The sequence below is a fragment of the Somniosus microcephalus genome, chromosome 7, assembly GCF_052327205.1.
Source record: "Somniosus microcephalus isolate GS21.2 chromosome 7, FLI_Smic_1.0, whole genome shotgun sequence".
In the NCBI taxonomy this organism is placed as follows: Eukaryota; Metazoa; Chordata; class Chondrichthyes; order Squaliformes; family Somniosidae; genus Somniosus; species Somniosus microcephalus.
The window spans coordinates 68,919,428-68,933,562 of record NC_140993.1 but is presented as its reverse complement, the minus strand read 5'-3'; the positions used below and the strand labels follow the sequence as shown (position 1 = coordinate 68,933,562).

Below are 14,135 nucleotides of genomic sequence, written 5' to 3'. Positions count from 1 at the left end.
CCATCTCGTGGAGAGAGACTGGAGATCATTGCATGTTTGAGGAAGGACAGAGCTAGGGAGTAATTATATTACATTTTTAAAATATTTCCTCCCCCACCTCTTAATCACAGGCTGGGTGGAGGCTGAGCCAATGGTAGGCAGTCTGCTCTTTGTACTTCCTCACCCCATCTCTGATACCTGCCCAACACACATAGAGTGGACAGAGAGAGAGGGAGAGAGAGACAGCTGGGCGATACGATCCCATCATTTCCAGGCTCATCACCGCTGGTGGGCAAGAAGACTGGGAAGGAGTGTATAAGGAGAGTAGGAATGCTGAAATGAAATATACATAATGAAACTATTTCAAGGCTTTAAATAAAGCTGAAGAAACTTTTCTTTTAAATAGAACTCTCGATTTATAAGACTTTAATCTACAGAACAATTTGGAGAAAATAAGCTGGAATATATATATGCATGCTGGAGAATGTGAAATTGACACGAAATTTACGCGGTGATATTCACACACAAGAGGTGGGCTTTTTTTTCCCTCGCCGAAATCCTGGAGCTGGAGTAAGGAAAGTGCAGAAAGGCGCCTGACCTGACAGCACAGAAACCGCCAGCCCAGGGCTTTACCTCGTTTCTTGCCACTGGCGAAGATCCAAGGGGAGGAGAAAAATAGTGAATTGAGGGCAGGGGGTTAATAAGCAACTGAGTTCTGTCATATGGATGTGATTTTTGTTGTTGCTGTCTAACCAGTATGCACAGAAAATCAAACATCGGTCGTGACTGCCCCAGACTCTGCTCCCTGCACAAGTGAAGGAAGAAAAGTTAGCGAGAGTTTCAATTCGTTTTTTTTTGGTGGGTGGGGGGCGGGGGGCGAGTTGGAATGGACTCGTGGATTCGATACTACCGAAGGTGAAGGAAGAGAGGAAAGTGTTTGAAATAAGGAATTTGAAAAGTGGATGAGGAAGGAACTCGGCTGACATCGTCGGGTGTCGAACATGGGAGGCGCCACCGTCTCTAGCAGCCTGGGAGTCTTGCTGTACTGCTCGGTCCTCAGCAGTGTCTACGCTCTGGTGAGTGCCTGAGTTCATTTAAAGAGGAGAGCGTGTTTTAAGGACATGTGTACAGATTCATCTATTGGGTTATTCCGGCTCGGGGATACCACATATTTCTTATATTAGCTTCTGCTGTTATATATATATGCATGTGTGTATTATAGATTTTATTTATATATTATAGGATCAATTTTATGAATGTATACCTGGCACTAGAGACAATCTCACAAGCTGGTCGCTCTCATTCCCAAAATCAGCTGATCTCTCTCTGTCTCTCTCTATACACACATTATATATATGAGTGTGATCATATACTATATATTTATGTGCATGCACCATAGGACAGAAAGTCTATATATATATATAATATATATATGCATAGACTCTCTCATTACATATATATATGTATATATACTTTCCTTTATATTGTATATTATGTATATATATTTACATACATGCACACATATATGTGTGTGAGTATACACTATATATATCTACTTGTGTATATACTATAGGATAGACATTACACGGTTTCACTGCCAGCACACTGTCTTGCTAGACCTAAGTGCAGGTCAGATACAGAGTCACAGATTGTAACCCCACTCCTGCAACCAAACTCACCTCTAGTGAGATCTAGTTCTAATTGGTAGGTTCCATCATCTCTGTTCCATATGTGTGTGCCTCTGTGTGTGCCTCTGTATGTGTGTTTGTACCTGTGTTCAAATCCCTCTATGGCCTCGCCCCTCCCTATCTCTGTAACTGACTCCAGCCCTACAACCCTCCGAGATCTCTGCACTTCTCCAATTCTGGCCTCTTGCACATCGCCAATTTTAATCGCTCCACCATTGGTGGCTGTGCCTACAGCTGCCTAGGCCCTAAGCTCTGAATTCTCTTCTTAAACCTCTCCGCCTCTCTATTTCTCTCTCCTCCTTTAAGTCGCTTCTTAAAACCTACCTCTTTGACCAAGCTTTTGGTCACCTGTCCTATTATGTGGCTTGGTGTCAAATTTTGTCTAATATTGCTCCTGTGAAGCACCTTGGGATGCTTTTACTAAGTTAAAGGTGCTGTATAAATGCCAGTTGCTGTTGTGTCTATATGTGTTTATGTGCATGTGTGTCTGTGTGTGTGCATCTGTTTGTGAGTGTGGGTGTGTCCATGTCTGTGCGTCTGTCTGTGTGCGTGTGTGTGCGTCTGTGTGAGTGTGTGTCTGTGTGCATGTGTAAGTGTGTGCCAGTGTGTGTGCGTCTGTGTGAGTGTGTGTGCGTCTGTGTGAGTGTGTGTCTGTGTGTGAGTGTGTCTGTCTGTGTGCATGTGTGAGTGTGTGTCAGTGTGTGTGCATCTGTGTGAGTGTGTGTCTGTGTGTGTGTGTGTCTGTCTGTGTGCATTTGTGAGTGTGTGTGTGTCTGTGTGAGTTTGTGCCTGTGTGCATGTGTAAGTGTGTGCCAGTGTGCGTGCATCTGTGTGAGTGTGTGTGTGAGTGTGTGTCAGTGTGTGTGTGTAAGTGTGAGTGTGTGTCAGTGTGTGTGCATCTGTGTGAGTGTGTGCCTGTGTGTGTGAGTGTGTCTGTCTGTGTGCATGTGTGAGTGTGTGCGTCTGTGTGAGTGAGTCTGTGTAAGTGTGTGCCAGTGTGTGTGAGTGTGTGTGTCTGTGTGTGTAAGTGTGTGTCTATGTGTGAGTGTGCGTCAGTGTGTGTGAGTCTGTGTAAGTGTGTGCCAGTGTGTGTGAGTCTGTGTAAGTGTGTGCCAGTGTGTGTGAGTCTGTGTGAGTGTGTGTGTCTGTGTGTGTAAGTGTGTGTCTATGTGTGAGTGTGCGTCAGTGTGTGTGAGTCTGTGTAAGTGTGTGCCAGTGTGTGTGAGTCTGTGTGAGTGTGTGCCAGTGTGTGTGAGTCTGTGTGAGTGTGTGCCAGTGTGTGTGTGCATGTGGTTCTTTTGCCAATTAACTTAAATCTATGTCCTCTGGCTATCAACCTCTCGCCAGTGGAAACAGTTTCTCCCCAACTACTCTTTTGAAACCCCTCATCATTTTGAACACTTTATTAAACTCCCCTTACTTAATCTATCAATTAACACTGATCATGAGGTGCTAGTAGGAACACTTTCATTTTAGTAAAGATTGCTATTTAATAACTAAAATATATTGGAAAATGCATTGCCGTTAGCAGCTTTTAATTTTAATTTTTTTGCTATTTCCTCCCTTCATCCTCTCCCATAGGTGCGACTGTGGGTTTCACAGGCACGTGCCCCTCCCCCCTGCTATCTCATCCGAGTAGCCGTCCGAGTGTACGAGTCCAGATGGAGGAGGCTGTTTGATCATGGGGGGCTTCATGGTTGATCTTGATTCTGTTCACATCTGATGCCCCCACACATGTATGTGCAACCCTGCCCCCCACCCCCCGCGCCAATGAGCCGTCATCAGTGTGGGCGTACTGACTGTTTTGTTCCCCTGCCCTTCCCATTTCAGAGGCACTGCGGGCAATCACACCTGAGATCAATTAACTCAGTACAGACTGCAGGTCGAATGTGTCCTGCTCCTACTTCTTGTGTTCTAATTCTGTGTTAGATTTCAGGAGATGGTTCTATTCACAGGGATTAGTGGAGACATCGAACAGGCTGCCAGCTAGGTGTCCTTCAAGAGTAAATTGGGCCTGTTCCTGGCTGGGGTGGAGATCACCTTTTACAGAAGGTAAGTACTGTAGGAAATACAGGGACAGGGTGATCTCCTGGACGAGTTTCGATCACATGGGTTCGGGTGGGATGTAGAGTGATAGTAGATTTGAGGTTAGGATCAGATCAGCCATGATCTTATTGAATGGTGGAGCAGGCTCGAGGGGCCGATTGGCCTACTCCTGCTCCTATTTCTTATGTTCTTATGTTTCCATCTCTGGCCCTCAGTAAAGAGAGAATAAACAAACTTGCATTTATATAGCACCTTTCTTGACCTCAGGACATTCCAAAGTGCTTCACAGCCAATGAAGTACTTCTGAAATGTAGTCACTGTTTAATATAGGAAACACAGCAGCCAATTTGCACACAGGTAGAGGCCACAAACATCAATGAGATAAATAACCAGATCATCTGTTTTAGTGATGATGGATGAGGGATAAATATTGGTCAGGAGACCAGGGAGAACTTGCTTTTCTTCGAATAGTGACATGGGATCTTTTACAACCACCTGAGAGAGAATACGAGGCCTCGGTTTAACGTCCCATTTGAAAGATGGCACCTCTGACAGTGCAGCACTGGAGTGTGGTGCTTGAACCCACAACCTGCTGAATCAGAGGCATGAGAGCTACCAACTGACTCATGGCTGACACAAAATACACAGTCCGTGACCAGCAGCCTCAGGGCAAGCAAACTATTGAGATCGTTGGTGTTGTAAGAAAGGATATGGCGCGGTCTTGATAAATAAGTGACAGAAAAATCAATCTCAACAGCAGGAGAATATAGGGAGGTTGTTTAGAAATCAGCAGTGACTCCAGAACCCTGGGGTGTTAAACAGAGAAGCATAGAAACATAGAAGATAGGAGCAGGAGTAGGCCATTCGGCCCCTCGAGCCTGCTCCGCCATTCAATGAGATCATGGCTAATCATTCAAATTCAGTACCCTGTCCCTGCCTTCTTCCCATATCCCTTGATCCCTTTAGCCTTAAGTAATATATCTAACTCCTTGAATATATTTAATGAATTGGCCTCCACTGCCTTCTGTGGTAGAGAATTCCACAGGTTCACCACTCTCTGGGTGAAGAAATTCCTCCTCATCTTTGTCCTAAATTGCTTACCCCTTATCCTTAGACTGTGACCTCTGGTTCTGGACTCCCCGTCCATCGGGAACATCCTTCCTGCATCTAGTCTGTCCAGTCCTGTTAGAATTTTATAAGTTTCAATGAGATCCCCTCTCATTCTTCTAAACTCCAGCGAGTATAAGCCTAATCGACCCAATCTCTCCTCATACGTCATTCCTGCCATCCCAGGGATCAGTCTGGTGAATCTTCGCTGCACTCCCTCCATGGCAAGAACATCCTTCCTCAGATAACATCAAGTGTGAACGAGAAAGGTTGTCAGGAATCTGACCTTGTGTCTGATTTAAAGAACAAAAATGAAAAAAAATCAACAGATCAAACCTGAAATAAAAACAAAAAATTCCAGAAACAAACAGCAGGCAGGTCAGCAACTGTAAAGGGAGAAAAAGAGGGAGGAGAGTTTGGCTTGGTCACCTCCATCACCATTAATTTACAAGAGGAATTTGCCACACCCACAATAAAATATCTTCTGCCCTATTCTCCAGCTCATGCCGGAGTTCGGTTCCATGGACCCTCAAACTCTATGAGGGGGCATAATTTCAGAATAAGGGGGCACCCTTTTAAATCAGAAATGAGGAGGAATTTCTTCTCTAAGAGGGTCGTGAATCTTTGGAATTCTCTCCCCCAGAGAGCTGTGGAGGCTGGGTCATTGAATATTTGTAAGGTGGAGATAGACAGATTTTTGAAAGGTAAGGGAGTGAAGGCTGATGGGGAGTGGGCAGGGAAGTGGAGCTGAGGCCAAAATAACAACAGAAAATGCTGGAAAAACTCAGCAGGCCAGGCAACATCGTGGAGAGAAAATAGAGTCAACGTTTCAGATCAAACCCTTTGTTAAGACTGGAAAGGCACAGGAAATGAAATAGAATGAAAGGCCAGACTGGGAGAGAACAAAAGAGAAGTGAAGAGACATTAAGAGGTATTCAAAACGAGACGAGATGGTGATAGGACTAGTGGAGACAAAAGACGGCTGAGATTAGGTGTGAAATGCACTGGCAGAATGGGAGACGGCTGCCATGTGGGAGAGAAAAAAAAGGGGGGGAAGGGCCAAAACAAAGGTGTGGATAAAATATAAGTAAAAATGTAATGGGGGCCGAGGTTATGATCTGAAATTGTTGAACTCGATATTGAGTCCAGAAGGCTGTAAAGTGCCTAATTGGAAGATGAGGTGCTGTTCCTCGAGTTTACGCTGAGCTTCCGTGGAACAATGCAAGAGCCCAAGTACAGTGAGGTCTGAGTGGGAATGGGGCGGTGAATTAAAATGACAGGCGACCGGAAGCTCGGGATCATCCTTACGGACTGGACGGAGGTGTTCCGCAAAGCTGTCACCCAATCTGCGTTTGGTCTCCCCAATGTAGAGGAGACCACATCGTGAGCAGCGAATACAGTATACTAGATTGCAAGAAGTACAAGTAAATCGCTGTTTCACCTGGAAGGGGTGTTTTGGGCCCTGGACAGTGGGAAGGGGGGAGGTATAAGGGCAGGTGTTGCATCTCCTGTGCTTGCACGGGAAGGTGCCGGGCGAAGGGGAAGGGGTGCTGGGGGTGATAGAGGAGTGGACTAGGGTGTCTCGGAGGGAGCGGTCCCTACAGAATGCTGAAAGGGGAGGGGAGGGGAAGATGCATTTGGTGGTGGGATCACTTTGGAGGTGGCGGAAATGGCGGAGGATGATTCGTTGAATGTGGAGGCTGGTGGGGTGAAAGATGAGGACAAGGGGAACCCTATCGTGGTTCCGGGAGGGAGGGGCAGGGGTGAGGGCAGAAGTGTGGGAGATAGAATGGACACGGTCAAGGGCCATGTCAACCACGGTAGAGGGGAATCCTCGGTTGAGGAAAAAGGAAGACATGCCGGAGGCACTGGTGTGGAAGGTGGCATCGTTGGAGCAGATGCGGCGGAGACGGAGAAACTGGGAGAATGGAATAGAGTCCTTACAGGAGGCGGGGTGGGAGGAAGTGTAGTCCAGGTAGCTGTGGGAGTCAGTGGGCTTGTAGCGAATGTTGGTCAATAACCTATCCCCAGAGATGGAGACGGAGAAGTCGAGGAAGGGAAGGGAAGAGTCGGAGATGGACCATGTGAAGGTGAGGCAAGGGTGGAAATTGGAGGCAAAGTGAATTAAATTGTCTAGTTCAGAGCGAGAGCAGGAAACGGCACCGATACAGTCATCAATGTACTGGAAAAGGAGGTGAGGGAGGGGACCTGAGTAGGACTGGAACAAAGAGTGTTCCACATATCCCACGAAAAGGCAGGCATAGCTAGGACCCATGCGGGTACCCATAGCAACACCTTTGATTTGGAGGAAATGAGTGGAGTCAAAGGAGTTGAGGCCAAGATCAGATCAGCCAGGATCTTATTGAATGGTGGAGCAGGCTCGAGGGGCCAAATGACCTACTCCTGCTCCTATTTCTTATGTTCTTATGTTTTTATGATATCTTTTCTACTTGAGCACATAATCTAGGCTGATACTCCAGTGCAGTGCTGAGGGAGTGCTGCACTGTTCGAGATGCTGTTTTTCCAATGTGAATTTAAACCGAGACCCTGTCTGCCCTCTCAGGTGAATGTAAGAGATCCCATGGCCCAACATTCCTCCCTCATCTAACACCACACACAGGCAGAAAGACTCACCTAGGCATTTATCTTTCTATCAGAAACCATTGAGTTAGAGCCTTTCTGAACCTCCCTTGATGGGTCTATTGGCAATTTCAGTACCCAGTGTGAAAGTGAGCTGCACGGAGTGGGAAGGTCGCAGATTGGAATTCCTGGTTTGTGCTGAGTTAGCAGATCTCAGTTGGGTCAACGGTAAGAGTGGTACAATTGGACTCAGCACCCCTCGGTGGAAAAAATTAATCAGTTAGTGTTCTCCTGCCCCTTACTGCTGACCAGTTGCCCCTGGTGTGTGAGAACAAGATTATCTGCGATGCCCCCATTGCAGAATAGCCCAGGGTCACTCATTGTGCAGATGAAGGCCTGATGCAGATGAGCACCTGCATGAGACCCTGAAGGGCTGGTGGAACCCACAGAAGTAAACACCCAGCAAAGAAAGTAGGAGAGATAATATGAAGAATGGTCACATTGAGAATGGTAAGAGACTGCAAGGCGGCTGGGGTGACCCGTGGGAATGGATCACCCAGCCCAAGAGACAGCACCTTCAGCATTGGGGGGTGGGGGGAGGTGGGAATCTTGGGGGGACCCGTGGGAATAGACTCTCAGCCAAAGAGACAGCACCTTCAACAGTGGGGGTATCTTGAGAGACCCATAGGAATGGACCCTCAGCCCAAGTGACAGCACCTTCAGCATTGGGGGGGGGGTGAGGGGCCGGGTGGGTACCTTGGCAGACCCGCAGAAATGGACCCTCAATTCAAGAGGCAGCACCTTCAGGACAGGGGTAACGAACTGCGACAAGGAAAATATGAAACAAATCTCCAATGACTGACAGAGAAATGAAAAGAATTTACAAGATGTTTAAGTGCCATGGCGTTTCCCTGGCGATGACTGCAGTGTGTCGGCTGCTTTGGTCTCTGGTTCAGATTTCTCTTTGCTGGTTTAATTACTTAGAAAGACAGCCCATTGTAATTTCTGCTCGATACAACCCTGCTATATTTTTAGAACCCAAAGTTAGTCTTCCTTTGAAGCCTGGTGCCGTGGGTTTTTAATTCTGTAACTCCAGATGTTCTGTGGAATTCACATGCCTTTTAACTCTCCACTGACAGTTCAAGTGGTTTGTCGAGAGCAGGGGGCTGTTTGATCCGATGGGATGTCCTTTCTGAAGTTCCCTCGGCTCTGTGCTTGTGAAAGCAGGGACCCAGGCAGCCACTGTGAACACCCACTGCTTTTTTTACCAGCTCGGAGGTCCCCTAGCGTTGCCGGTTATCAATGCATTGGGCACACCCTCCCTTCCCTTGGTGGCTGTGCGTTCAAGCGGCTAGGCCCTAAGCACTGGAATTCCCTTCCTAAACCTCTCCGTCTCTCCACCTCTCTCTCCTACTTTGAGACCCTGCTTAAAACCTACCTTTTTGACTAAGCTTTTAGTCACCCATCTTAATATCTTCATTTTTGGCTCAGCATCAATTTTTGTCTGATAACACTCCTGTGAAGCACCTTGGGACGTGTTACTATGTTAAAGGCGCTATATATGTAAGTTGTTCTTGAATTAACTTAGAGCAAACAAGTTCAATTTGTAATATGGATAGGGTTAACATAAGTGTCAGTATTCTTAGGAAATGAATGAGATAAATAAAATACACTCACAACTCAAATGAATGACTCATCGAGTAGCTTAATAAGTAGTTCATCCAACCATTGGTTCTTGAATTAACTCTATAAGGGGAACTGAACCAAACCGTCACAACACCAGATTGATAGCAAAGAGTTAACTTGTTTTATTGAGGTATAAATGGGAACAATACCATCATCTGGTTAACAAACAGTCAGCAGGTTCTGCACTGTGCATATTTGCACGTTGTTGATAGTGTGGCTTATTGGACTCAATTTTTGTGCAGTGGTGCAAGTCAGTCTTATATGGTTCAGAAGTGGTGCTAATCCAGTCAGCTCGTAAATATGTTAGTAGCACTGAGTCAGCTCATTTGCATAAATTCAGATTTGAGTGGGGGTAATATTTATGCACAAGGAATTTTCAGCTCCCAACCACGAGAGCATGGGACTGGAAAATTCCGTATGAGTGAAATGTAAAGGGATGAGAACAATTAAAGGGAAATGTCACAACAGGGTGGCAAAAACTCTGAAAGCCCTTAGACAGCCTCAAAGGGCATCTCAACCCATTAGCAGCCATTGCTAGGACTGAAGAGGCAAAAAGGGAAGCTTTTCACATACAACCATGAGTCTGCAGGCAAGTGATACAGGAGCCCAACATCACCCCCCACCCCGCTTCATGATGGCTGAAGTCGAGGACACTAGGATTACTCTGGTTGGAGGTATTCCTGTAGGGTTGATCATGTGATATCTGATCACGTGATAGCTGATCATGTGATGTCTGCAAATGTTATTACATTTACCTTGTAAAGGCTGGGTTCCCTTTGGTTGAGCATCTTTGCTTGTGGTTTCACACCAGTAGCTGTTGTGCGAGAAGCAGGAGGCCACCCCAGAGCAGGTGGTGAAGGGAAACTGAGGCCGGGGGAGAGGGGACACCTACTGTAAGTGGCGGAACGATTTGCAGAGGGGGAACCAGAGGTGGGAGGAACTTTGATTCCACCATTAACTAATAGTAATTTACTAAAATTGCACTGATAACTAATAGCAATGCTTGTAACATTCAGATTCTTTTCATAACCAAAAGTAATACAAAAACTTACTGATAGTCTATATGCAGTTATAACGCCCCGATATCCTACCTGTAACTATTGTAATCCTATAACTCATTGGGGGAGAAATTCGGTTGGCAGCGCCTCCAATTAGCGCCTAAAGAGGCCGAGAAGTGGGGCGTTAGCCAATTTTCGGCCGGGCGCAGTGAACCCAGTGCCTCCTCCCATATTGAGTGAGCATTTTGCGCCGGCGCTAAACCTTAGCGCCCGCTCGCGGGCGCAGGCAGATCATCACATCATTTCAGTGTGCAACGCCTTTTGGGCGCCTCGGACCGGAAATTCAGTGTTGCGCCTCTCCGTTCCGCCTGGCGCTAATAAGGACTGCTTACCTGGAACGTTCCCCAGTCGCTCTTGGGCTAGGGGGGCGCTCTTTAAAGGGGACTGCACTGGTATAAAAGCAGCAGCCATTTTGGGAGCACAATTTCCTCGAGACTTTCACAGAGTTGCTGAGCTGCACTCTGAGAGCCATTGCACCAGTGAGCCAGCGCTGGCCAGAGGAACTTCAGCCTTCTGACCATCACCTTGCTGCTGGTGAGCATTTACAACATTTACAATTTCTTGTGCGCTATTATTATGGGGGCTGCATTGGAGGGGAACGTCCTGCTGCTGAACCATCTGGAAAGGGCGCAGAGACGCAGGGAGAGAGGGGCAGGAATGGCCAGACGGAGGAGGGCCAACAGACGTCGCCACACCAGACCTTACGCTGCCAAGGTTTTCTGACAGCAGTTCTGTTACTTGAACATGTCAAAGGAGCAGTGTCTTAGAAGGCTGCACTTCAGAAAGGAGGTGGTGACTGAGCTGTGCCACCTGCTTCAGCCAGATCTGCAGCCTCAGATAAGTTGCAGGACCTCTCTGTCGGTGGCTGTCAAGATGACTGTTGCCCTGAATTTCTATGCGAGCGGCTCCTTCCAGGCCGCAACTGGGGACATCGCTAACATATCGCAGTTTGCGGTGCATTGCTGCATCCGTCAAGTAACAGATGCCCTATTTAAAAGGAGGCTGTAATGTATGTACCTTTAAGGGGGAACTACTTTCTACAGCTCATGTATACTGTAGTACCGGCAGTGACCACACCTGTATATAACGCTGAGTAGTAATCTGTTGTTTCAGTTGCAGTTTGAACCACGTTGAGTAAACACCTGTTGTACCGTTCTCTGCAGTCCTTTTCTTATTATTACATGGACGTAACAGTGGCGATGAGCAAGTTCGAACCTACCTGCAACTCTGCATCACCTCCCAGGGATTCGCTCCTGGAGAACAGTGGAAGAAGGTCGAGTCCAGAAGCACGGGCATCAGCCATGGGCAACCGCCCAGTCATCCAGCGGAGATTTGATCATCGCAGGGGAGGCTGTCGAGAGCCAGGCTTGGCTTTCCAGTCACGGTGGTCCAGCGAAACGGGCTGGCAACAGGTACTGCGCAGACCCTTCCTGGACAGCGACGGGCTAGAGCCCGACCGAGCGGCACAGAAAAAGGCCGAGCAGCGTCGGCGGGGGAGAGAGCGAGGGCAGAGCGCACAGGGTGCAGCTGGTGTTCAGGACCGAGCGGCGTCAACGGGGGAGAGAGGGGAGAGAGAGCAGAGTGCAGCCGGTGGTCAAGGGCCGAGCAGCGTCAACGGGGGAGAGAGGTGCGTGGGAAAACGCGAGGCGCTGCCATTGCCACGAGAACCGCAGAGAGCGGCATTGGCAGCAGCGCAGGAGCAGCGCACGAAACCCACAGGGCGTCGCCATTTGCCACGAGGACCGCCGAGAGCGGCGTTGGCAGCAGCGCGGGAGATGCCATTTTAAGCCGCAATGGGGAAGAAAGGAAAGCGCGGGAGACGCCATTTTAAGCCAGTCTAACCACACCCAAAAATGCCGAAGAGTGGCAGTATGACAGCGTTCGACAATGAAGTCGAAGATTGGACGACATATGTCGAACGCATAGAAGTATACTGCAAGGCGAATGAAGTGCCAGATGACAAGAAAGCGCTGGTATTGTTGAATTCAATGGGTGCAAAAACGTATGGCTTACTACGAAACCTAGTAACCCCAGAGAAGCCAGTAGAAAAGGATTTTGAAAACATAGTGTCAATCCTACAGGACCACTTAAACCCCACACCGCTGCTGATAGCAGAAAGATTTAAGTTTCACAAAAGGAACCAGCATAAAGATGAAAGTAATGCTGAGTATTTAACGGAACTGCGCAAGCTATCGAAACACTGCCAGTTTGGAACGGGACTAGCAGATACTTTAAGGGACAAGTTTGTGTGTGGGCTTCAAAGTGAAGGAACCCAGAAACGGCTTCTATCTGAAAAGGATCTTATGCTGGACAAGGCTTTCAGCATGGCAGTATCACATGAAGCAGCAGCACGGAGCGCTGCAGAGATACAATGGAGACCGCAAGAATATAGCACAAATGAAATGTCATACGGAACAGTGAAGTGCTATCGCTGCGGCAGAACAACACACGACCATAATGATTGCTGGTTCAAGGACAAAGTGTGCAGACAGTGTGGAAAAGTAGGACACATAGCAAGAGTCTGCAGGTCGGGAAAGAAAACCAGCAGCAAGAAATCTCCACAGGAGAAGTACAAGAAGGTACATAAGGTGACGGAGAGTAGTTCAGACGAACAGAAGAGTGATATAGACTCCGGAAGCAAGGAGCTGGGTTGTCTGAAACTACATAATGTGATCAAAACGGAGGATCACCAAACTATCTGGGTCACGCTCAAGATAGCAGGAGTCCAAGTGAAAATGGAATTGGACACAGGATCAGCCCTAACAGTCATAAACCGAAGGGACTACAAGCGGCTATTCTCACATATACCCTTGAGAGATACAAAGATTGTCTTGAAGACGTACACGGGGCAAAAAGTCTACCCCAAAGGAAAAATAAGGGTGAACGTTATATATAACGGCAAGAAAACACCATAAATGGACCTATATGTATTGCCAGATGGAGGACCACCACTACTAGGACGTGAATGGATCCGGAAGATACAGCTAGATTGGCATTCCATACAAGCACTGACTGTAGATGCCAAAAAGGATGACGACGTCACACCTGGACGACTGTCAAAAATGCTAACTGACGCACAAGAAGTGTTCCAGCAGGGACTCAGAACACTAAAAGGCATAACAGCGATGGTCAAAATAGAGGAAAATGCAAGCCCAAAGTTTTTTAAGGCCAGACCGGTACCCTATGCGATCCGCCCAGCCGTCGAAGCAGAGCTGGAAGGTTTGGAACGTTCAGGAGTACTGTCCAAAGTGGACTGGAGCGAGTGGGCTACACCCATTGTTCCTGTAATGAAGAGGTCGTTGAGTAATACGCCTAAGTTCCTCGGAGTCCACATCACGGAAGACCTCTCCTGGTCCCTCAATACCTCCTCTCTGGTGAAGAAGGCCCAGCAGCGCCTATATTTCCTAAGGAGGCTGAAGGGATGTAACCAGTCACCCCTGATCCTCTCTAACTTTTACCGCTGAACAATAGAGAGCATCCTGACGAACTGTATCACAGTATGGTATGGCAGCTGTAGCTACTATGACCGGAAAGCCCTGCAGCGGGTAGTCAAAACTGCCCAACGCATTACCGGCACCCGGCTACCGACCATAGAGCACATCTACCAGAAACGCTGTTTACGGAGGTCACGGGCCATCATCAAAGACCCTACCCACCCCAGCCACAGTCTGTTCGCCCTCCTGTCATCTGGGAGACGCTACAGATGCATTCGCACCCGAACGACCAGATTTCGGAACAGCTTCTTTCCCAGGGCTGTCATCCTACTGAACTCCACAAATAAACTCTAAAGCCTGCACATCTGCCAATGCACTTTATTATGGGGTGAACCAAACACTAGTACGATAGCAAAATACTGCAGATGTTGGAAATCCGAAATAACAACAGAAAATGCTGGAAAAACTCAGCAAGTCAGGCAACATCCGTGGAGAGAAATTTGAGTTGACGTTTCGGGTTTGACCCTTCTTCAAAACTGGAGAGAAAAGGAACTAGA

General features: G+C 47.6%; 1 protein-coding gene across 1 annotated transcript in view; it reads left to right on the top strand.

Annotated features, from left to right (window-relative positions):
• The first annotated feature begins 206 nt into the window (after window positions 1-206).
• Window positions 207-14,135, top strand: part of LOC147114689 (parathyroid hormone/parathyroid hormone-related peptide receptor-like) — a 171,804-nt gene continuing 157,875 nt past the window's right edge. Inside the window, exon 1 of the mRNA XM_085992539.1 lies at window positions 207-1,055. Coding sequence (XP_085848665.1) covers window positions 981-1,055 — 75 coding nt within the window. The 5' untranslated portion in view covers window positions 207-980. The remainder of the gene's footprint in view (window positions 1,056-14,135) is intronic.